Raw genomic sequence first — 24,903 nt, 5'->3', positions numbered from 1 at the left:
CAAGCATTCAGCATTCCATTCATCACCAAGCACTCTGTGGTGTTCTCCTTTGTAGTATTCTATGTTCAGAGTTCCATGGAATGTAGAATCTGGAATAGGTTATTGACATTCCTCTTCTGTCAGTTGCTCACCGGCGGCAGATGGATGAGGTGTTTATTATTTAACCTCCAACTTCAACCCATTACGTGCGTGTCCTGTGTAATTAACCTAAACATTATACTCTCCAGCTCGCATCCTGGCTGAGCAGTAGGGAAGATGTAGCTAAGGAAAAGGAATGGCAACAATTAAGTCACAACAGTAATTCCTTTTTGTTTCCCTCTGTGCCATCTCTGTCCTTCAAACTTCTTTTCATATTGTCTTCATTCTCCTTATTTAATATTACTCTATTTCTTTCCCGCTTCCTCGCTCTTTCTCGATCTATACTTCAATACAGTTGTTTTTCCCATTTATAAGTCCCTTCGTGTTCCCTTCCAGTCTAATTTCTCTCTCTAAATTGTCAGTCATCTTTACTTTTTATTTTTCCCTGTTGAACAGTCACTGACTTCAGAGTATTGATGAGTCCATATTTCGCTATACTGCTTTACTAATGATTTACTTAATAGCCGGGCAGTAAAATAAAATCAGCCTTAGTAGAAATGTTCAGGCAATACCCACACTGCAGAAGGCTACTTCTAAAATTTGGGCTTTCATGGTTGGAATATAGCAGCTCAGTCAGAAAGATTGAATGGCCTGCCGGGCCTGAGTTACATCACTACACCTTCCTCATTTCTGGCATTCACATAAGTTGCTTCTTGATGAAATTCTTCCACCCCTTGTCTCTTTGGCTTCCTAAGCAACCCTGAGCACCTAGAACATATGTAGTTTCCACTTCAGTCTTGAAGGTGTCTATAACAGCCCTCATTCCCACGATGAGCCTCCGCGGAATCCCTGCATTTTGCAGTCCCATGAAAACCACTCAGATAAGTAGTTGCCAGATCTAATATTTTGGAGTAGAGCCAAGCCTAGTCTTAAGAATAGAATCGACAACTCTTCTCTGAAGTAGATTTACTGAATTAAGTGCATTCTCCTTGGTTGATTTTGATTCAACAATGCTGAAGGGGAGAGTGGAGAGATTATTCAACAAGCACACACAATAACGAAAGGATCTACCAAGCTGCTTCAGGTGTGAGTTTGAAAAGTCGCAAATGAACTTCTCAGTCTGTTTTCCTAATGTTAAATCTGGTATTGCCCCATTAGCCTTTCTTAGAGATCCTACCACTGGACTGTTGCAGCGTAACTTAAAAATGAAGAAATGACAGACTCCTCTTGGCAATGTAAAAACAGCTCTTTACTGTTGCGGCAGGGAGAGCGACTGTCTTCACACAAGTAAACAGTTGGCCTCAATTTGCTACTTCACAGGCTTTTTATAAGTCAGTCACTACTTGGTACAAAAGATTAAGCATTAAGTTAATCAAAAGTTACACATTGGTTACAAAACATGAAGTCACCGTGACCCTAAACTTTCACCTAATTCTCTACACATCTTTTATTACCGTTCTAACAATGCTTAACAAAGTAAGTATTCTTCTACTCTTGAATGCATATTTATTTGGGTTGAATGCTTGTATATTTGGGTGTGTGTGCTTTAACATTGTGCTCCTAAAATCTCTGATCAGATTCTGTGTGTTCTTGGCTAATTCAGTCTCCTGCTCCTATTGTCTAATAATTTTTCAATCTATTGAAAACACAGAGTAGGTGCCAGTGGGCCTGTGTGTTAATGCCATAAATTCCGATAAGCTTCTCAAACATGTTTTCCTTTAACTACGACCTTACAGGTCATGCACTCTGTTCTCAAGTAAACTCTTCACCTCTTTCTCATCAGCATGAGGTTTTGGCCTGCACTGCTCTTTCACCATTTATAGCTGTGCAACGTTCTCTACTGTTGTCTACTGTTGCGACATGTTTTCATATTTCCTTTCTTCCATAAGAGAACCTTTCAAATCTTTTAGCGGCTACTGTGCCTCTCTGTCTCTCTTTCACATTGCTGCCCATATTCCAGTCACTTGTGCTCAGTCACCTGTCATTTCCTGTTTCTCTTGTGTCTCTGGCGGCTGCTCATACTTTTCTTTCTGACACTACTCCTCTCTCCTATTATCCTTGCTCTTCACTCTCCTTTCATTGCTCCTTCTCTTCTGTCACTACCACCTCTTCTTCTGTTGACATTCTAATATCCCGTGAGGGTAATCTCAAATCTTTTTATTTTTTTTAAGTGATTAGACCAATCGGGGTGCCAAAATGTAAAGTTCTTGTTACCTGAATATGGTTACTGGGAATATGTCAAAGATGTATATATAAAATGGGCTGGTTTTATGTGCATGCGTGAGGCTGGTGCCTCTGAAAGGATGATGGGTCTTAGACCGTTTTAGATTGGCATGCCCCAGTCCCACCAGCCTACTGTTGCACCTGTGACTTACTCTCCACTTTTAGTTTTAGCATCACTAGTTTGAAAATATTGCATTGGTTTTACAAGAAAATGTGGCATGTTGCTAAAAGTGGGAAACCTCCTAATATGTTTTACTTTCCATTGCTGACATTATGCTACAATAATATTTGGTATCGGCATGGTGCTATAATCCTGTTTTATGCAGTTAATTATTATTTTTTTTAAAATATATTTTTATCTAACTGAGTTATATAGCGCGAACTTGACGCGAATCGGGTATCGGAGCGCTTTAGAACGCACTAGTTGCATTACATGAGGACACATTCATTTTTGTTAGGCACGGATAGATTAAGTGATTTGCCCAGAATCGCAGGATGTTCAGAGTCATTGCCGAGACTCAAACCCAGTTCCCCAGATTCGAGGTCGACCGCCCTAGCCGTTAGGCCAACTCCTCTCCAAAAGTTGAAAACCTTTGCTCTGGCATTGCCCTAGCATAAACAATCAATTGCATATGCTAAACATTCTCCCCAAACACAGAAACACCAAAGTAAGTAGCTGTATTTGTGAATGCAAAATTAGAACACATACAAAAGTACAAATGCAATGTCAGCATTTCATTCGTTTCGCTACTGAATCAATAGGGCAACTGAAGGTTGTAGGGATAGAGAATTCTTCATAGCAAGTGTCGCATTTAGAAGATCAAAACTTAGTTCTGCCTTAAAGACGAGTGATGTCTGTGCCTTTCTTAGAATATGTTTGTACATTATTATGGAGATCAGAACTACTTAGTCTGCATTTAATAAAGCAATAACATTACAGGGCTTTAGGCGCGGTTCTTACTCTATCAGATTCAAGCTTTTTGATTTCTTGTAGACTTCTTGTACCATACAGCTTAGATTGATGTGAACATTAGAAGTACGTTTGACTTTTTTTTTTTTTCCCTTCCCTTTCACCCATGTATCTTTACACATAGTATTCTTGGATCCTGCTCCTACCTGGCTCTCCCATTTAAACTGGGTCATACTTATTCCTACATTTTCATCCCTTTTATGCAGATGGACATCCAGCGGTCCCTACAGTTGCTTCAGATGAACATTTTCTCCCAGTGTTTCTCGCCCTGTGGAAAGTATCTTGCTGTGGGCAACAACTATGGAGAGATCGCCATATTCAGGTAACCGCCCCAAGGGACAACTGCAAATAAATTGATGTGTTCGTAGCTATGGGTTGAGAGTTGCATTAAGGTAATTACACTTGAGCCATATCATTATTTAATAGCTCTGGGTGAGCACCGTATTTAAATAGAAGCTTTGGGAGTGTACCTTATATAAATATTGCTAATGATGAATGTACCTTTTTCAGTCAGACGTTTATAATTGACAGAACATATTATTATGCGTATGTTCAGAATTTGTATAAAGCTTCTCTTGTTCCTGAATCTATCTAATAACAATGCATGTGAACTTTATTAAGATCAATAACTGTATGATCAATAGAATTATATAGACTTTTGTAAGTCGTCTTATGTGTTGTTATTGGTGTCTCCAAAACATTATATTTGCACACTTCATGGGACACTAGAGAGAGTAGCTGATGCCTTGTGAGTGTACTGGTCATTGGATAATATATCCATTAGTACCCACTTTCTTGTTCACAGTGGCCTGAAACATCCTCAATCTGCAGCCTTTGATTGATCCCATATATGGTTTATATTGCTTGAAATAACCGAATCGTGAATCACTGTAAAACTATGTTAATGAAGATTAATCAATGTGTTGGGAGTTTTAATTTGTCAAAAAACAAATGTATTTGAGCACTTTAGTAAATGCACCTACTTGGTTGTTACTCCTGATCCTAGATTGAACTAATGTCACCACTTCTAGCAGCAGAATGCAAATGTTTGCTCTTTAGTGTGTTCTTTAGTTAGATTTAATTGTGGATCTGGTGCTCACCTGTTCTTTTATGCATTCTCTTGGTACATCGCATTGATAAGCGCCTGCAGCGCAAAACGAAACCATCTCCTTGTGGGGTCCTGCTAGGACCAGGTCTACAATGCTCAGAATTCCTTTCGCCCAGGATCGGTGGGTGGGCAACCTCATTGTGCGGATAAGCGCCTTCAGCAGCTCGCAGTGTGGGTCAAAACCAGCTTCTTGTGGTGCCCTGCTAGGGCCAAGACTACAATGGCCAGAAGGAAGCTCTTGTGTCCAGGAGGGGTGTGGGAGGCCTCATTGCATTGATAAGCGCCTTCAGCAGGTCCCCCTGCACCCAGCTGAGACTGGCCCAGGCCACATCTCTTGGGTCAGCTTTAGACTTTCTATAGTCATGGGTAAGCAAAAGTCTCCCACTGTCCCCAGTGACTTGAAGTGCCTGCGAAAAGGATGTGACATTATGTCCTATTTGTCTTTGGTGGTCCGGGCCATGACTGAGGAGTTTTTATCTGTTGAGGAAGAGTTGGACATGGCCACACTGACCACAGCTAATGACATGAGCAGCACAGCATCAAAGGGGGAATCTTGCTTTTCAAACCTTGCCTAACAATAAAACCTTGTTCAGTTCAATTTCAGCCAGCAGCATTTGTATGACAAAAGCAGTGTTACATCAATCTAGTAGTGGGGTCTCTTTTGCTTCTCCCTCCTCCTCCTGCCTAAGAAGGCATGCAGGTTTGAGGGTCCTAGTTCAAACATGCAAGTAGGAAGGAAGGGGGTACCGAAAGGGGTATGGAACATAAGTAATGATGCCATTTGAGGCACTATTAGATAAGTTATATGCAAGATTGGAGAGTTTTCTAGTCAATTTCCTATGACACCCTTGCTCCTTTAATTTCTAATACTGCAATTGCCACAGCAAGGGATGTCAGTACGGCGGCTCTTGAACTGACTACCTCTATCACCATGGCTGTGGATTTGCTGGCCCCTGTCTCTTTTCGTTGTTCTGCTAGGAAGAGACCTTCGCCCCCCTGGTTCTCAGAGTCCTTGAGACTTTTAAGGCAGGGTTGTAGGAGGCAGGAAAGGCTGTGGAGGGTGAGTTGGGACTATCAAGAGAGGGAAAAACATAAAATTATTTTAAAGAGATATAAAGTGGAGGTTATTAAAGAAAAGCACGAGCACTTTTCTAAGCTGGCGATTGCTCTTACCTCCCCCAGAGAACTTTTTTAAATTGCAGATTCTCTGTGCACTCTGCAAGTCCCCGATCCTATTTCTAGTTCCCAGGATCTCTGTGATAAGATCGCCAATTTTTTCATTCTGAAATAGCCGATATCTACTCGGCCCTTGAATTGCAAAGGGCTGCTCTGCCTCCCTCCCTTTCGGTCACACCCGCCGTGGGAGGCGGAACCTTGGCCTCGCCTGCGAACCTGTCCAACTTTCCTCTGCTCTCCCTACAACAACTGGACTTGCTTTTAAGGAAGACTAGGTCAGGGTCCCCTTCGGACCCCTGCCTGCTTAGAGTTTTCAAGGAGTGTCTGGAAATTCTTTTGCCCCCGCTCCTGAGTATTATGAACCGGGCAATACAGGAGGGCACTTTTCCTTCCCTGTGGAAGAGTGCTGTGGTTAAGCTTCTTTTAAAGAAGCCAACTCTAGACCCCAAAATCCTTAAGAATTTCCGCCCTATTTCATTGCTCCCTGCACCAGCAAAGATGCTTGAAACTCATCTTAATGAGCATCTGACGGCTTTCTTGGATATTTCGGGCTGCCTTGATCAGTCCCAGCATGGCTTCCGGAAGTACCATAGTACGGAGTCGGCCCTAAATAACATCCGCACAGAGGTTGACCAGGGCCACACCACTCTTCTGGTCCTGTTGGACCTGACAGCCGCCTTCGATACCCTATCTCCCTTGGTTTTAATAGCTCGTCTTAGGGAGATAGGGGTGGAAGGACTGGCTTTGAGCCTTTTGGCTTCCTTCCTTGACCAGAGGGAACAGAGGGTCAAATTGGGCGAATATCTATCTCCATCCCTACCTGTGCAATGTGGGTTCCCCCAGGGGTCGGCCTTAAGTCCTACCGTTTTTAACATCTATGTGGCCCCACTTGCCAGACTAATAAGATCTTATGGGATGGAGGTGGTATCCTATGCTGATGATACCCAGATTATGGTGTCCCTCTCCCACTCGGGCAGTACCTCCGCTCTCAGCTTTAGGAACTGCATGGAGGCAGTTTCTCAGTGGATGATTTACAATTCACTAAAGCTGAACGGGGAAAAAACCGAGGTCCATGTTTTTGGTGGAAACAGGGACATCTGGTCCTCTTAGTGGTGGCCCCCTTCTTTGGGAGTGTGCCCTGTACCTACGGATTTGGCTCGCAATCTGGGAGTTATGATAGATCCTGTTCTCTCCATGTCTCAGCAGGTTAATAGGACGGTTGGCACCTGCTGGGGCATTATCAAGATCCTTAGGAAAGTTAGACACTATCTAGCTCCGCATGCTCGCAAACAGATTGTTGTTGCATTGGTCACCTCACGGCTGGATTACTGCAATGCTCTCTATGCCGGCATAAATAAGGGCCTCTGCAACGTCTGCAAACAGCCCAGAACGCGGCAGCTAAATTTGTGCTTAATGCTCCTAGGCTTTTCTCCGCTACAGCTGCTAGGAAGAGTTTGCATTGGCTCCCGATTCAAGACAAGATTGTCTTTAAGATTCTTTGCCTCACCTACGGGGCTTTATCTGGCGATGGGGTCGAGGGGGTGAAGGACCTGTTGGTACCTTATGTTCCTGGCAGAAACCTTCGCTCTCTGAGAAAGAACCTGTTGTTAGTCCCCCGCTTTCGAAGAGTTAAATGGGGAGGGAGGGCCTTTTCCTCTCTAGCCCCTAAACTGTGGAATACCCACCCCATTGAAATCAAAACTCAATATACTGTCCTTACCTTTAGGAAGGCATTAAAGACATGGCTTTTTGCCAAGGCCTATCCGTAATTTGGTTCCTGGTCTGTTTGATCTTTTTGGTTAGGCGCCTTGATGCCTTTGGGCTAAGTCGCGCATTATAAGTTTTCATTCATTCATTCATTCATTCATTCATTCATTCAATTCTTTTGTGTTTTGTAATGAAAGGTTCGTAAGGATCAAAAACGCCATTGTTGTCATAACTTCTGTTAATAGTAATGCCCCGATTACATAACTCCCATAATCTGTTCCTGATACGATAACTGAACACCATCCACTGTCTGAACCGATGCATGTCAAGATTCCCACCAATCCACAACAGAGTAGAGGGGTTGTTGTGGCAGGAGTAGATACAAATATTGGTAAACCAGGCCCCTATGATTTCGATATCTGGCATAATCTTGTTAGCCTTTCAGGTACCAAGGGGCCCCATGCCTCTCACTAGTGCTCAATCTGCAGCTAGGGTGGATGGCTTTGTTCAAGGGAGAATGCCAGCTTGCCTCTTGCCTTACCGTGATTCACTCAATTTACCACAAGTTTCCACCTTGTTTGTCCTCAACCTGGCGAGGGTTCCACCCCGAAAGGAAAATTTTCCAGAGCAATTTGCGCACTTGCTCAACAATGTCGTTCATTGGGTTGACAGTTGGTTAGGATGTAATTCTCTTCAATTTAATGCTATCAACATGGTCAGGAGAGTCCCGTGGGTGGACAAGGCGCATAAAACTCTAGAGGGTTATTGCATTATTGTTAAGTTTAACTACACCACTTTGGGTGGTAAATTGCTGTTTTAAATATCAACCAGGCAGAACAAAGCAGATGGTGTTTTGGCCCTTCCTCTAGGTTTTTATTTTTATAAAACTCATTTCACCACTTGACTTGACACCTTGACCAATTCCCACACATTGTCCTGCTAGAAGTTGGCAAGTTCTGGCTCATCCAGAGGTTTCCACTTTCAATAGGTTTGAGCCTTTGAGTACCTTGGCCAGCACTGGTTGACTGACCTTATTGCTTACCCTTAACACCATTTCACCCACCGTTGTGGGACCCAGGGATGTCAATACCTTACGCTCATTGTATATCCTGGAACATTGCTGGTCTAGCTAGCAAAACGGAGGACACTAGCTGACGTTCTTTTCTAGAAAATGTTAACATTATTTGTTTGTAGGAAACCTGGGAGGTTTGTAACAGCCTATTCCAAAATGAGTTTAGCTTGTTCTCAGTCTCAGCAATTCCTACATAGGGAGGCAGGGCGAAGGGCCCTCTTTTGATTTTGATTACCTTGCAGCTTAATAGTAAAATTATGAGCGTGGAGACCTTTAGCTGCAGGAGCGTGGGAAGAATTGTTACGTGCTAGCTGCTCCAATGTTTTGGGAAATTGTTAATCGTCTGTTTTTTTTAATACTTGATGAGAGATCTTCCTTATCTCATATACTTCCCTATACTTGGGTTACTCATTTTGAAAGCATTTATGATGCTCCGTCTGCTAACCCTGCTTATGAACTTTTTCCCTTCTTTTTGTCTGGTGTTAACTGCACACTTATTTTCCAGTGGGAGAAAGTTGGAGACACCATCAGTTGGCTTCCTAGTAACAAAGCACAAGGCTCTGATGGAGGACCGCTGGATTTGTTCAAATTAAATGTTTCTTTATTGGTACCATTTCTTGCCCTCTATATTATTGCTGCAGTTAAGTGCGTACCCCTATCTCCCTGGTATAAACCGTGGATTGTCTCCATCTTTAAAGAAAGTAGCAGAGATGATCCCTGCTTTAATCATTCTATTTGGATGATAGACTCTGTGGTGAAGGTGATAGGGAAGATGGTCTTAAACCGACTGATGGCTTGGCCAAAGACAAGCATATTACACCTTATGTACAGTATGGGGATTGTGGAGCAATGTCAGAACTTATATTTAATCATAAATACGTGGTGGTCAAGAAAAACTCTTTCCACATGGCATTCATGGATTTGAGTTCAGCTTTCGACTGGATTAATAGAGATAATTTGTGGTCAGTTATGTTAGATATGGGTGTGGAGGCTAATATTGTGTCCCTTCTGCACAATTTGTGCATTGATTTGACTGCTTCCGTTTGGCACTTTGACCTCCGATGGGGCATAAGGCACGGTTATATTGAAACACAATTTTTTTAGGCTTTACATCAAGAAGTTAAAACCGATATTGGTCAACGGAAGGCAAGACATGCCACTAGCGGGTAGGTGGCCCTTACCAGAACTACTTTATGTCGATCGCTGTCCTTAAATCGAGAACAGTTTTTGGACTTCAGTGCCTCCTTGACATGTTTACTAGCTTTATGGATACCTTGGATCTAAGTATAAGCTTCAGGAAATCTCACATCGTGGTATCTGGGCCCAAAAACACCAAAGCTTGAGCCTTCTTTTTAGGAGTAAATCTGATCAGCAAGGCTGATTTGTTTCCTTATCATGGGGTGACTTGGACCAAAAATGCCTTTTGTGTTGGAAGAACAGGAGGAAATTTCATGCTTTATCAAAACCTACTGTTCAGTCTTATGTTATTAAAACCACTCCTCTCATCGAGCCCTACTTACTGCATAGTATGCCTAATCATTGCCTTTTTTTACTTTCACGTTTCAGACTTAATGTGTTCCATCAATTATTAACGGTCCCTAGAGGTTGAATAAAGACAGACTTGCTTGTGATATGATCTCTAGACCGGGTACTCTTCACTTTGTTATGTTCTGTCCATTTTCTAAACCGCTGCGGTGGCAAGAAATGTAATCTGCTTCGACCTGCATTGCTTTATCTACAGTTGCTAACTGATACTTGTATGTATTTTTATGTTGCTTGCTTTTTATCAGGTGCTGTCAGACTGAGGAACTCTATGAATTTAACTTGATGGTTTGATTTTATTGTAACTTTTATGATTTAGATGTTATAAACAAGAACATTTCCTTGTTTGTATATGACAGTGCAGTACCAGGGTGCTGCTCTTTGAACAGTGTTCTGAATAGAAAATGTACTGAAGAAGCTCACAATTTGAGTGGGCGGTAGTTGGTAGAAAATGGGTGGAGTCTTTACAGGGGCAGAGTAATTGGGCAGAATCATATAGGGCGGTGTAATGAGTTGGAGCAAAGTCAATGAAAGTCAGTCAATTGTGTCAGTAGTTATACATTATTTTTTACTTATTCTTCCTTTGAACAAAATGACCATAATGGGCACAGTAGTAAAACTGTTGTGGTTACTTAATTGGTCAAGCGATGCATTATGTTTTCCAAGACGTTATTTAACTTTTGGTGGTGCAGAGGCATACGACATTCAGGTAAATGTGCATAGGTTATAATCACCACTCAATATCTTATGTTAGTTTATAAAGGTACAGAACCGCGAGCATTATTGGTCCATCTCTGGGAGTCTACATCATTGCCAATCAAAGGAAAAAAGATTGTTAATGCAGCCCAGGTAAACCCTGAACTGAATGCAATTTAAGGTGGCTCTGGGGTTAAAGCACCTACTGCTGAAATGTTAGTGTATCTACGAAATCAGTATAATTACAACAGTATAGTGATAGTGATACTACAGCCTAGGGTGGCTAATGAGGAGAGATGCGTGTCTCATCTTTGGTCACAAAGTTGAATTATCAGAAAATACCATAGGTTGATAATTTATTTGTTTACAGACATCCTTGTGTAAATGTTGATCACAAGTTAAAATAATTGTAAAATAGCTAAGTGCGTTGTACATGTGCTGCATTCTGCAGCATGTAATCTGCAAAGCATATGTTTGAATCTTAGGTTGACCTCCGTCTTTCATTACTCCAAGTCTGACAAAATTAGTTATATTGAGTAGTAGTAAATGTTTATTATTGAGAGTCAAAAAGAACTCCATTTCAAGTGTACTCTATATAAATAGTTGTGATTAGTGTGATCCTACATACTAAGACACGTTCTACCCTTCTGCTCCCCAAAAGAAAGATTAAACAAAACTCTTGAATTGCAGTTTCAATTTTAGCAACTTGTCACTGTGTATACCTGCATTGCCATTTATGGGGCAAGAAGTAGACCGGAGAGGAATATGTATCTTGCCATGCTCCCTATCTTACAGTCTACTACCTGACACACACAACTGCTACAATGCAGTTGCACATGTCCCTCTGTCGGCAAACTCTAAGTGACAGAGTTGTGGTTATTTAGTGTGGCTGGCCTGAAATCTAGTTCTGGCTCAAGAATTCTGTAGCCCCCACTATGTTCCTTTACGGCCTCTAAATCTAATCTTTGTATTCGATTGTAAGGTTTATAAACTGGTCCTTCACACTCTTGCTGTCGCAGTATAAGTAATTTGTTTCAAGCAAAAGATGTCAATTTAATTGGTTTGTCCCCCTCTGGTAGAGGCTCTTTGTGAGCTTTTTGATGATGAGCTCTCTAAACCTCTGAAACCACATTCTTTTTAATAACAACAAAATGATACATATTTTCTCAGTATTGGGAGCACTAATAGTTGATTAGACATTTACTGAAGAAGTTAATTAAAGTAGCTGTGATGAAAAACCTTTTAGTATAACTGCCAGTACTCCAGTGAACATTTTTGGGTTGGCATTTATAAACACTGTGGTTTTTGTGTTGAGCAGCTATGTTTTCCAAAGTACCGTCTTTCATATTTCTAGGAGTATATTTTTGTTTCCAGTGATTTACTGGTGTTGATGAGTGAAGATCCTTGGCCTGGAGCATTAAAAGTGCTTAGTGTTTGTAGATTGTGTAAAATGACCCAAGAAACCATTCAGCACATTTTGCCAGTTTGCTCGTACTATTGAATTGCAAGTGACTTTCAAAAGATTGTAGAGGATAATATTTCTACTTGTAACACGGTTATTCATTTAGTGTTGACAGTGGTTTGTATTACGTTACTTCATTTTGTGAACCAATCCAGAAATTGACCTAGTAAAATTGATACAACAATAAAGACATTGTTTGAACAGTGATTTTATGATGGATAATTTTGTATCTGAAAAGTACTGTGATTTATGTGCATATGCTTTTTTTTGTAATACATTTATTTTAGAGAGAAGATTTTTAAAATTGTTCCAGAATTACCATTGTTGAATCTGGTATAACATAATGTAAACAACAACTAATATATACATGCAATGCCTTTGCATTATACACGCTTGCTTTAATTTATATGAATTATTTCCCAATACTGAGACCGGTGCAAAATATCCAGTTTAATTGAGTACGAACAATAATGCATTTAGTCATAATACCCTGATATTGAGCCTGACCCTCGCACATTTTGTTGAGCGGTTTTAAGCACAGCCGTTGCTACATACCTAGGTGTTTCAAGCAATCTGCATTCATCAAGAACGTTCCCATTTTATGATTGTAGTTGCTACTGGATTAATCCTGTTTTGAGCTATATCTACTTTTGCGGCTATTAGACCTAAGCCTAGATCCCCAAGAATATTTAGTAAAACTGTTTGTGGTGTGAATGAAACCCAGGTACACATAACGCTATTGCATGCCTTTTCCACAGCCCTCCAACTCCATTCAGTATGGAACAAGTCTCTCCCTCTTCTGTTTGATATTTAACACATAAAGATGAGGCATCCTCTTTAACTGCACCAGACATTAACTCTGGTATAGTGTGCCCTATGTACATATTTACATTTTATTGCATGACATTTTACAGTAGTTGCTATTTCTCAGGGCATTGCCAATGCCTCCTGCCATTTGGTTTCTTCCGCTGAGCTCATGTCGGTCTACCAGGCTGCTTTATGCTTATCTAAGGTAGCTGATGTGCTAATTACTAAAGATTTGTATAAGCTGGATTGCTTTTTCCTCCTCCTCCTCGAGTACCTGCATGGTGAGATTGGCCTCCATCGGAGTGATATTGGGTATGAAGTCTAGTTGCCTTATGTATGGGTGTAATGCATGTGATAGTGGTCTAAATTTGTTAAATTGCATTTTCAACAAGCCACACTCCTTCTGGAGTTTGGAAAAGTAAGTAAAGTATATTCATGCATAGTTATTTAAAACCATAGCATTTACATTACATTTAATAAAAACATTCTTATAAAATAATTCCAAATATTGACTTTAAAACAAAAAACACCATCATATGTCAAATCAAATCAATAAAACTTTATTCGCCTTTAAGGTTAAAACCATAAGTCATACGGCCTATGTTATACCATAAAACAGACTACAAATTGACAAGTGTTATAAAATCCAGGTAAACTATACACATGTAAAAAGCATAAGTTACAATACAGATATTATTTACAATTTGTCCTTTGTCTGATGGCATACCGTAGAAAATGTAGGGTGTACATAACGGTATCACTAGAAAGAAGTTGTAAGAAAATAAAAGCTGGTCTCACCCCCCTAAAGCCCATTTTTTTTAAGATGGGGATTATAAATGATCTTCTGGGAACGGCTTAAAAAGTGCAGAACATTAAAAAATACATCATTTCCTGAGGAGGTTCTCCATCGCAGCCACAGGACATGATGCACTGACCTCTGAGAGAACCATCAGGGTATGCCAACAAGTAGTGGAAAAGGTCAAGCCAGAACCTCGTCAGAAAAAAACTATCGTGTATGCTTTTCAGCTCTAGAAGATAAAGCTCCGTGATGGGCATTGTTTTCAATACGACGTACTTGCGCACACTGGGCTTACACAGCTCGTTTCCTTCTCTTTCACTTTGTCGCATTCTTAAGAAAGACTCCTTGGCCCAAATGAGGTCCCTTTTACCAATTCCCTCAGGATTCGTAAAGAGATCAGCTCTTCCAAGTCTAGCAAGGCCTACTTTTATATACTGGAGCCATCGAATACGTGAAAAGTGATCAAGAGAGAGGCTGTCCCATAGGACGTCTTTGCTAAGTATGCGCTCTTGCTTGGCCCATATTTTAAACCACAAGGCCAGAGTTCGAAAAGCCAGGTCATCAGAGAGGTAAGGCATCCCCAATTACTCATGCACAACATAAGATGGGGTGCCTTGCGGGACAGAAAGAGCTCTTCGCAAAAATGAGTTTTCGGTGCTCTGCAGGGCCCCAAGCGCGATATGGCCCCATATCTCGCTTCCATAACTGACCTTTGAAATACATTTCGCTTGGTAGATTTTTAGCATGGCTCTTATTGGCTTCCCTCCCACTCTGCTGGCAAAGTTAAAAACAGCAGCTGAAGCTTTCACTAGCTCCCCTTTCTTTCGGTTAAGCAGGGGGCTCCAGCTCAGAGAACACCAATCCCAGATAGAAGAAAACATTTGTCTTGGATATTAAAGAACTCTCTAGTTGAAAGGTGGGCTGCTTAGCCTTAGCCTTTCCGGGGCCCACCTGCATAATATAGGATTTAGAATGGTTCACCGACAGGTCCAGCTCCTCCATAAAAGAGGCAAAAGAGTTTAGGAGAAGTTGTAAGCCCCTTGCAGTCCTCGCCAGGAGGACTGCATTGTCCGCATATAAGAGGACTGGCAGGCTACTCTTGCCTACCTGGGTACTGTCAGCTTTGGTTACTAGAAGGGCCTTTTCTAGGAAGTTGATGTATAAATTGAAAAGGTAGGGTAAGAGAATGCACCCCTGACGCACCCCCCTCCTGATGTTAAACTGACGGGACACTTTCAGGTCCTTAGAATAGCGAAAAACCGCCCTAGAATCTCGGCGGAGGTCCCTCAAGAACCAAATTATTTTTTTATCAATGCGAATGGATATCATCAACTGCCATAACTTGGACCTGTTCACACAGTCAAAGGCTGAGGACAGGTCCATGAAGGCTAAATATATCAGACATGAACGAGCCTCCGTATACTTATTCAGAACAAGATATAAGTTCAAACACTACTCTACAGTAGACTGGCCAGGGTGGAAACCATATTGTATTTCAGATAAGAAGTTGTTTTCGTCCGCCCAAGTTACCAACCTGTTAAGAATCATACGACCCACCACCTTCACCACAGAATCTAGGAGAGAAATGGCACTGTAACATGAGGTACTGTCCCGGTCACCCTTTTTAAATACCGGCACTATGGTCAATAAAGCCCAGGAGTGTGGGCGGCCGACCTGCACAGCAGCAATGACAACCGCTGTAAGGACAGGCACCCAAAAGTCTATATGGGCGATATAAAGGTCAGGAGGAACCCCATCTGACCCTGGGGCCTTTCTTTTGGTTAGACTTAATATACCAGCTCTTAATTCTTGGGTGGAAAATATGAGATCCGCTTTACCTTCCATGCTTTCCTGCCCTTCAGATCGCATGGATTTAGGTTGAAAAATACCCTCAAAGTGTTCGACCCAATCATCCTCCGTGATGTGGGCGTGCAGTGATTTGGCGTTCTCTTCTGAAAAAAATCGGCTATTAATGAGGGCTCAAAACTTAGAGCTTTTGCGCAGAGTGCTTGCCTCCACTAGATCAGACCAGGCCTACTCCTTCAGCGAGGATTTATGATTTGCTTGTGCGGCCGTATATGCTCTACGCAGCCCTTTTACCACCACCACGTCTCGGGCCTGTTGCTTAAGGCTTGTCCTCAGCTTCCTAGAAGCCTGGGAACAGACTGAATCGAACCATCTTGGGCCTACTGGCTCATGGCCCCCGTCCGGGACTTGTAAAAGCCTCCGTATGACCGTGGACATGTTTCCAAAAGCACCCAGGATGTCCGGAGCGCTAGCCTCCCCATCAAGACAGGCGGCAAACTCCCTGCTACACTGAGTTACAAGAGATTTGTGAAAGGACTCAGGTGCCATCATATGTAATTCTTCCTGTCTTGCTATGCTCAGAGTTAAAAAGACATTATATTAAAAAATATATTTATAAAATATGAATTACTATTACGTACATAAAAGACAGACAGGACCATTGCAGCTGTTTCAAGACCCTAGAGTCCTGTATGTTGTCCTAAAGTGCAAATGTGTTGTGTTATATTTCTTCATAAAGTGCAACAAATGTAGCTGTAGTATGTGCAAAAAAGCAGAGGGTTACATTAAACAGATTCTGTACGATGTCACCTTTTAGAGCTTTTAAAGGTCTCGTTTAACAAGTTGTGCTCGGGAGTAGTTGGCAGTTTTTCCCTGCAGTTTTCAAAGAATTTCGTGAGTCAATAGTTCATCATAGAATCGGTGGAACTAAAACTTGCAATTACAGCCTGCCCACAGGTACATATTCCCCGCTCGTTATATGGAATTTTCAGCAATTGTCTTCTTTCTTGTAATAATCCCGGGCATACACATGTGGTATGTATGAAAGGAGCTTTTATGGGTGCCTTGTTCCATTTTTTTCCCTATGTCTCCAGGAATACTGTTGAGACGGAAATGCATAAAATCAATTTTCAGGTTTCTTGACCATCCATCTTCTAGATCTGGTTGACACTTGAGTATTTTATATTCATTTATCATGGACCATGCATGCGGTCTACCGGCTAACTTCTCTTTATCGTTGACAAGTAATCATTTCTTAACTGTAGTATTAACTATTTTTTTAAAGCTGCTGGAGAAGGGGAATTTGCCCATATTGTTTGGGTTTTCAGTGCTTTGCTCTCTGCATCCAAGTAAAGGCTTGCTGATGCTATTATAGTCCTTTGTATCTCCTGCCACAGAGCTTGGCAAAATTGACTTTCATAGACTGACCATATTCTATTCCAGGTATTTACTTAGCCCCCTTGCCTCGCAGTTAATTGATTGAGCCCAAACTCCAATCTTATCTGGACTGGCAATGCTTTTAAAGAGAGGTGGAACAGTGATCTAAATACTTTCAAAGAGATTAGATTTAACAGTGGTGCATCTCTGTCCCGAAGTACTTCACTACTATATGCAACGGTCAGAAAGAGTATTGCTGCGATTACTTTCAGTAGTTGGGCATAGCTTGGACCATCTAAAGGTCTTTGCAGGGTACAGAATGCCTGGGTCAAGGAAACCGCTTTTCTCTTAAAATCCTTCCTATGCTGTTTGAAAGTGCCTCTATTGTCAAAAAGAACTCCCAGATATCTGTACGTTGTTGTCTGCTCAGGTAGTTTGCTTCCTAAGAACCATTTATGCCTTTTATTTACTCTGCCACTTACTACCATGATCTTATTTCTTTAAGTTAACTGTCATGCCATTTGTTGACGTACATATGCAAAGCCGGTCTATGAGTTGTTGAACTCCAATTTTTGTCTGGCTGATCAATATAACATCGTCCGCATATAAGTTTGATATGACCATAGTAGATCCTATTTTTGGTGCATGAGAATTTACTGCATCCAGTTCGATCAAGAGGTCAGTTAAGAACAAATTGAATAAATATGGCGCAAGAACACAGCCCTGCTTTTGCCCTGATTTGTCACTATTTTCCTTGATAACATAGATTTATCGCCAATTCTCACCCTCGCCCAAGTGTTCATATATATAGCAGCTGATTAGCTTTTAAAAGAGGGTCCGCGATACCCCAGTGTGATAGCTTTTGCCACAAAAGTTTGTTCCTCACTCAATCAAAAGTTGACTTGTAATCCACGTTTTACCTTCGATTTTTCTTCCCATACTGTATTTCTGGATTTTTTGGTTATACTATTGAAAATTCTACGAAACCCTAGATTTTCTGGAATTTTTCTGACCAGTCTCCAAGACAGATTCCGCTCAGTTCTCAATGCACAACAATATGCGTTTGGAAAATAATTTAATTATGTTTTGTCTAAGAATTGCTCTCAGGGTGGGCATTCCTAGTCTATCCCATTGTTAGACATGGATGTCTCTAGCTGGCAAGGGTTTGCACCTTTTTCCAAATACGGACCCTTCTTCCTAGTCAGGATAAGGGAGTTACAGTCCTAAAATAACCCCTGGTCACCCCCTCGGTAGCTTGGCACGAGCAGTCAGGCTTATCTTAGAGACAGTGTGTAAATCATTTGCACATAAACAACAGTAATACGGTTCAAGCACTTCGAAAGGACACCACACCGGTTTAGAAAAATATCCAATATTTTTATACACTTAAGACAAGACTAAAAACGATAATGAAAATCCACAATACAGTACTTAGAAATCTTCAGTTATCAAAATATGCTTGAAATACAGTTCCTTGATGTTAATAGCTCCGTCCGGGGCTATCATGGTGTCATGAACAAACCAATCCAAACGGTTGTGGCTGACCGCGGCGTCATGGGTCAGCTGCGGTGTCGGGAAGACCCGCAAACAGTACCTTTAGAGGTGCAGGGCATTTGCGACCTCTCGTTGAGCTTCCGGAGGTCAGTGCAGGAGACGTTGGGCCCTCTAAGTCACACACGTTGCAGATCAAACTCCTCTCTGTTGAAGTCAAGAGCGCTGGCGTCGGCAGGCGTCGAGTGTTGCGGTGCGAAGTGCAGCGGTACGGCGTGCAGTGCCCTCAGGTAGCGGTGCGAGCAACGGCTCGGTGACGGCGTCAGATGGCGTCGTCGGTGAGACCAGGGTCACGGTACGAGGTGAATGTGGTGTTTGTTGCGGTGCTGTCAGGTGGCGGTGCAAGCAGCGGCGTTGTTGCTGAAACGCTGTCGTCAGCTGACTTACTGGAGTCGATGGCGTAGGTAGATCATGGTTGCGGTGCGGGATGAGGGCGGTGCGTCGTAACTTTACGAGCGGTGCCCTCGAATCATGGTGCAAGCAGCGGTGTAGATTGCGGCGTGCAGCGGCGTCGTGGGGGATACCAAGGCGTCATTGTGAAGTGAGGCGGTGCTGAGTGTGGTGCCCACAGGTAGCGGTGCAAGCAGCGGCTCGGTGGCGGCGTCAGCAGGCGATGCCGGTGAGACCAGGGTCGCGTTGCCACGGTGCCCTCTGTGGTGCCGTCAGGACACAGAGTCAGCTGCATCGTCGTCGTCTGGTTGATTTTTTTTAGGTTGTGCCTACGATGCAGCGCATGCGCTGCTTCGCCTTGGCGAGCTCCATTGTTGTTGCTTTTGTGTCCGGCTTATGTGGAAGCGGGGTTGGTGTCCGCCCTGTCGGCATTAGGCCCCGCCCACCCGGGCTGGAGATTTTGCTCGCTGCTTCTCCATGTTCACTTCTGGACGGCATCTCGCGTCTTTTCCGCCTTGTTTCCCAGAGTCGTGCTTCTTAACAGAGGTCGCAGCATGCCTACCGGTTGATTCTCAAGGCTTCTTCTGGGTGAAGTTCATAAGGCCTTTGTCTGTCTCGTGTTGTGTTTGTCCCCCAACGCGGGAACAAAACCCCCAGTGTTCTCTCACAGTCCATGTTTCACTTCATTACGAGAATTCTCAAGGCCGGGGAGGGCGGTGTCCCTTTCAGTCTGTGTGGCATCACCCTCTCCCGCTGTCTGCGGATCATTCGCCGGCTTTGAATGGGAGCATACCTCTGTAGCCTGTGCGCCCCATCTTGTACGTATCCGTCCTGTGGAAGCATTTGACCCCTCACGCCCCACTGCCTTTCTCTCGGGCGGCGGGCCATCCCGGCCGAATTATTTAACAGAATCTTTAATTGTGCGGGGACAGTTGATGAATTTCAGGACATTGTACATCACGTCACGTTAGGAAGCGCCCCAGATGCTCATGTATAAACCAGGAGTCACGGTGCATTTGGCAAAATGGCCTCTCCATCTGCTCCCGGGAGCGCCTCGGAGAGGCAGGCCCTGCTTTTAATGGAGCTGTCTTCTCTCCTGTCAGCGCCGCGCTGCGGGGGAGGAAGCGGGGTGGTGCCGGTCTAGAGACATCCAGCTTGGGGGGGGGCGCCTTCACTGTCTCCCCTTCTGCAGTGTTTACAAGTCACAGTCCCCAGGAGCCTTGTGCTAGGCAAGGGTTTGTCGAACAGAATCTGCTGAACATATGACTGAGCGCTGCGGGACAAATTGCTGTTTTAAAAAAAAAAAATTAATTTGTTTTATATAGCACCTACATAATGACACTTTAAAAATGCCCTAGGACGAACAGTCCTTTAAGACAACATGAAATGGATAGTGGTGCATATGTGTATACTGGCGGTGACACCATATAATGATGTTTCTCATGTTTTTCATAATTAGTTGGCACAAGTTGCCTATCCTTGCTTGACGGCCTGAGTTGTCAAGTGTTTTCTGAACAGTTCCTTGTTTCAGTATCAAGGAGTAGATTGCTTTAGTCCCGAGGCGGAGATATTGTGAACTCCAGGGCTGGCTTCTATAGAGTCTTCTGAACCGGCCCAATGTATAGACCAGCTGTTGTATCTATTTTGGTACCCGTGTATCACCCAGAAGCTTTCTGACCAGGTTAAAGATTCTTTAGGAGGACAAGGCAATCATTTTAGTGATGTTGTTGTGGTGCCTGGTTTTATTAAGTTTAGACATACTTCTTGTCTGGATCTGCACTATTTTCCTGCTGGGATCCCCTTCTTTGTGAATTTGCAGGACATATGCTTGCATTGTTGGCTGAAGTGCCATGAAAGTGTGAAACACTAAAGCTTTCTGTTTTTAGGGTTTTACTTTACGGGCTGTTTCTGCTCAGGTCGGTCACAGGTAGCTATTTTTTCATCCATCAAAAGATATGACTTCGTTACTCTATGTCATTGTGGACAGATATCCATGTTCTCTCAGAAGGACAAGATTCATTTCGGTGCCATCTAAAACACTAGGAATTTTGTTTTGTTGGACGGCTTGTGCTATGAGCCAATGATAAATCCCAAGTACATGGTGCAATGAAGGAGCGAAAGTAACTGATAAGTGCTACCCTTTTCATATTAATATGTCAGGAGTTTGGCTTTTTCATACTCTGCTTTTACTCATAATCCACTGCCACCATCCTGTATAGTGACTTTATTCTCAGCTTTGTCTTGGAATCTTCGAGGCTACAAAACAAGCATTTCTCTTTCAAAATTTTCTTTCCCTACATGTTCTTTGATTGTGGGATGAAATCCCTTAGTAAAGGACACAAGATGGCTGCGTAGTGTGCAAATGATAACCAGGACTGTATATTACGATTGGTGTTGTCCATCCATGGATGAGCTTTAAAACGTAGGAAAAGCGTCGGCAGCATCCCACCAGTAGGACTCCAGATGTGGTGAAACGTTTGATTGTTGACAGTCCTGTGTAAAGTTTTTAATGATAATAATCTGTGCTTTATCTAGCAATCGCTGAAGGAAAAAGTGCATGAGAGGTTTGTTGGTGTACATGTGCCTACCCGCAACTTTAATTGTGCCCGAGTCTGGGGTGTAAGTAATGGAGTGAAACAATAAGTGAAAGAGTATTCCAATTTCACAACTCCAATTTGTATTAAAGACTATGCACTGCTTGCAAGTTTTCAAAACACATGAATAAAAGGCATTGTCATTTACAATGCCAATAGCTCAAACTCATGCAAATGCGAGACCTATTGCATTGCAAGTGCTTGTTCTTCTGTTGCAGCACAAAACACACAGTTCCCAGTGCTAAGGGCAGAAGAGCTATTGAAGTCTTTGCTGTTACTGAGACTTCTTGAACAGGGGGCAAGCTCTACCTCAAGCCCTTGGAGAAACTCACAAAAGTAGATTGCAAAAAGTTCAGTCCAGTCCTTTCACTGCCCAAGACAGAAGCAGCCACTGCAGGTCAACACAGCAAAGTGGTAGTTCCTCCTCGCAGCTTCTCCAGCTCTTCTTCTTGGCAGTCTTCTTGGTCCAAAAGAGTTCTAAAGTTCAGGGGTCTGGGCCCCAATATTTATATCCCAAAATCCTTTGATCTCTTAGGCAGAGTGTGTCTGTGCCCAGCCAAAACCAGTCCTGCCTTCTCTGGGGTGGCTTCCTGGCAGGAGGTGGGGACGGCATTGTCTGAGTCAGACCAGGACCATTCAGGTGCAAGGAAATCTCCTTCCCCCTACTCTAAATGCAGTCCAGGTCTATCCAGCCCTTTCCTGACCCACCTAGACTATCCGGAGCCACTCCTGCTCCCCAGCCCTTGTCATCCAAAATCCAGCCAGTCAATCCACAAACCCAGCAGAGGCACATTGGATGGTTAGGCAAGAAAATACCTACTTTCTAAAAGTGGTATTTTCAAACAAAGAATGTAAAAATCAACTTCACTAAAAGATGCATCTTTAGATTCTGAGTTCAGGCATACTAAACTTAATGTTCCTACTTAGTTCCCAGGGCCAGATATATTTATAAGATGTTATAAACAATCTCCATGTTCTGTCCTATGGGAAACAGGTAGCCTTACAATAGTGAAAAACAAAATTGGCTGTAATTTACTATCAGGACATGCCACACATACACCAGGGCATGTCCTACCTTTCACATACACTGCACCCTGCCCACAGGGGTACCTTGGGCCTACCTTAGGGGTGACTGACATGTAAGAAAATGGAAGGTTAGGGCCTGGCAAGTGGGTGCACTTGCAAAGTTGACATGGCAGTATCAGACTGCACACAGGCTCTGCAATGGCAGGCCAGAGTTACATTTACGGGCTGTTTGGGTGGGTGGCACAATCCAGTGCTGCAGCCCACCAACAGCATTTGATTTACAGGCCCTGGCACATGCAGTGCACTTTACTAGGGACTGACACACAAATCAAACTGGCCAATCATGGAAATACCAATCCACAACACATTTTACCACAGGAGCACTTGCACTTTACCACTGATCAGCAGTGAGAAAAGTGTGCAGAAACGCTAAGCCAGCACAAATAGAGTCAAAACCGGGAGGCCAAAAACTAAGGGGAAACACGTCAAAAGATGCCAAGTCTAACACCCATCCTTCAAAATCGGGTTATGCGGCCACCTGAGAAAGTAATACACCCGCCCATAATGAAGTTTCCTTAGTTAGCCGGCCCTGCGAGCAGATTTATTTCAATGTAGCTGCCCATATATTGAGGACTGTTCTGGTATGTGGTGGAATGTTATGTATATAAAGTGTCAAGGGGAAAATTCCCATCGCTCCCTTCTATAGGCTATTGCAATGTCCCATTTTATGTTGATTCACAGCATGTTATCATGGGGTCTTTTCCTGCTAAAGAAAGGAGTGTAGGGTGGATATAAATGTACATATGCTTTTGAGTTTTTAACAAGTGTTGTTTGTCACAATCTATGAAACCTAAAGTATTTGTAGTGTGAATCTGTGTTCCCACCTGCCTACTATGCACAGCTTCCACATGATATTGCTTAAAAACATACCCCTGATGCGTCTGCAGTTTACAACTACTAAGTGGTGTGAATCATCCCTCCTGCCTACAGTCTCCACCCTGATGTAAATTTGTGCATTAGATTAGGCTATCGGATAGTAGTAGCAGAGCAGTGGGTTTTGCCAGCAATCCTGAAGCCCAGGATGTGCATCTAGGAGATTCTTATTTGCAATTATTTTATGTGCTTTAAAGTATCCACACGCTGATGGCTCCTTTTTCTCTCCATTTCCATCTTCCTTTTTTTCTCCATTTCCATCTTCCTTTTTTGCTCTAATTTTTATCTTCATTTGTTTTAACTTTTTGTTCTATTTCTTTGCAATCTCTCCTTTATTCATTTTTCGTCTTTTTTTCCCTAACCTGTTTTTTTTTTTTATTCCCTTTTGCTTCTTCTCTTGTTGTTTCCTTATATTTAGCACTTGTTTTCTCCTTTGTGTATTGTTAGATGCCTTTCTATTGTTTCTCTTCTGTTACCTTTTTCATCCTTTGATTAATCTTTCTTGTTTCTTTTTCTGATTCTTAACTTTACTTTTTGTTTCTTTCCATAGCCTATCTGCTGCACTGAGTTCTGAAGCCAAGGAGGACAGCAAGAAGCCTGTGGTTCTGTTCATAGGTGATCCCGGCCCTATAATCTCTCCACTTTTAAATTAGTAATGCGAACAAATCATGGTCCAGAAGTTGTTTTAGTGAAAGCAGTCCTGTGTGGAAGAAGGGAGGATGTGTGACTAGGCACATGGCAGGACCACCTGCGCCATCTTTCTATAATTACTCTAACTTCTAAGAACTAGCTGTGTATATGTCCATATTGGATTTTGGTCTTTAACTTTATTTGGTGCTCTGTATTCGCCTTCGAGCTTGAAAAGATTTTGCGAAAAGTACATAGCTAAGAAGCCACTTAATGTTCTTCATAATCCATGTATATGTGCCTGTGTTTCCTGGACCTCACTCTTTGGGCTGCTAGCTTACCTAAAGGCTTTTAGAAAACATTGATATTTAATGGGGGGGGGGGAAATGAAATTATTATAGCAGCTGATGTCTGCTCTTGCATTCATTAGGTTGTCTTCCCAACTCTATATGTTTTCAAGCTGCGTCTCTCCCTACATACCAGGCATGCACTCATGCCTGTGCCTTAATTGCACGGCCGGATGAGAAAATGTTCTCAAACACCCCAGACTTGTATTATAAATAGGCGACCAGTCAAAATGCTATTTGGGGACGTTATTAAGCTAGTTAACGGTAATCTTCTGTCTCGTTTAGCTGCCAATCCACATACTGCTGAGTAAACACTGTGGCCTCACTTTTCCAGCTTGTTGACTGGCTATTTCCATTGTTAGTTGGGGTAAGGAGTACCCGCCTGGACTTCTGACCTGGTGTATTCTTCCTCGTTCCAGTACCTACGTATTAAGGTGTATATTCACCCCGAAACACACCCCACAGCCTAATTTAAAATAACATAACTGCTTCTCAAATGACCACCTATAAAAATGTTAAAATACAACTCAGCACGTCGGAAGCTAAAAAACACAGTTGATGCAAACAAATGCGAGCAGCGCAACAAATAATGAAGAGACCATTGTCAGTTCA

General features: G+C 42.6%; 1 protein-coding gene across 1 annotated transcript in view; it reads left to right on the top strand.

Annotated features, from left to right (window-relative positions):
* The window catches only part of THOC6 (THO complex subunit 6), a 119,746-nt gene that overhangs the window by 6,847 nt on the left and 87,996 nt on the right, over window positions 1–24,903 (top strand). The window contains exons 2-3 of the mRNA XM_085618518.1: window positions 3,478–3,593; window positions 23,868–23,932. Coding sequence (XP_085474644.1) covers window positions 3,478–3,593; window positions 23,868–23,932 — 181 coding nt within the window. The remainder of the gene's footprint in view (window positions 1–3,477; window positions 3,594–23,867; window positions 23,933–24,903) is intronic.

Source organism: Triturus cristatus, chromosome 7 (assembly GCF_964204655.1).
Source record: "Triturus cristatus chromosome 7, aTriCri1.1, whole genome shotgun sequence".
NCBI classification, from domain to species: domain Eukaryota; kingdom Metazoa; phylum Chordata; class Amphibia; order Caudata; family Salamandridae; genus Triturus; species Triturus cristatus.
Note: the sequence above shows the minus strand (reverse complement) of the source record. Positions and strands in the feature narration are given on the sequence as shown.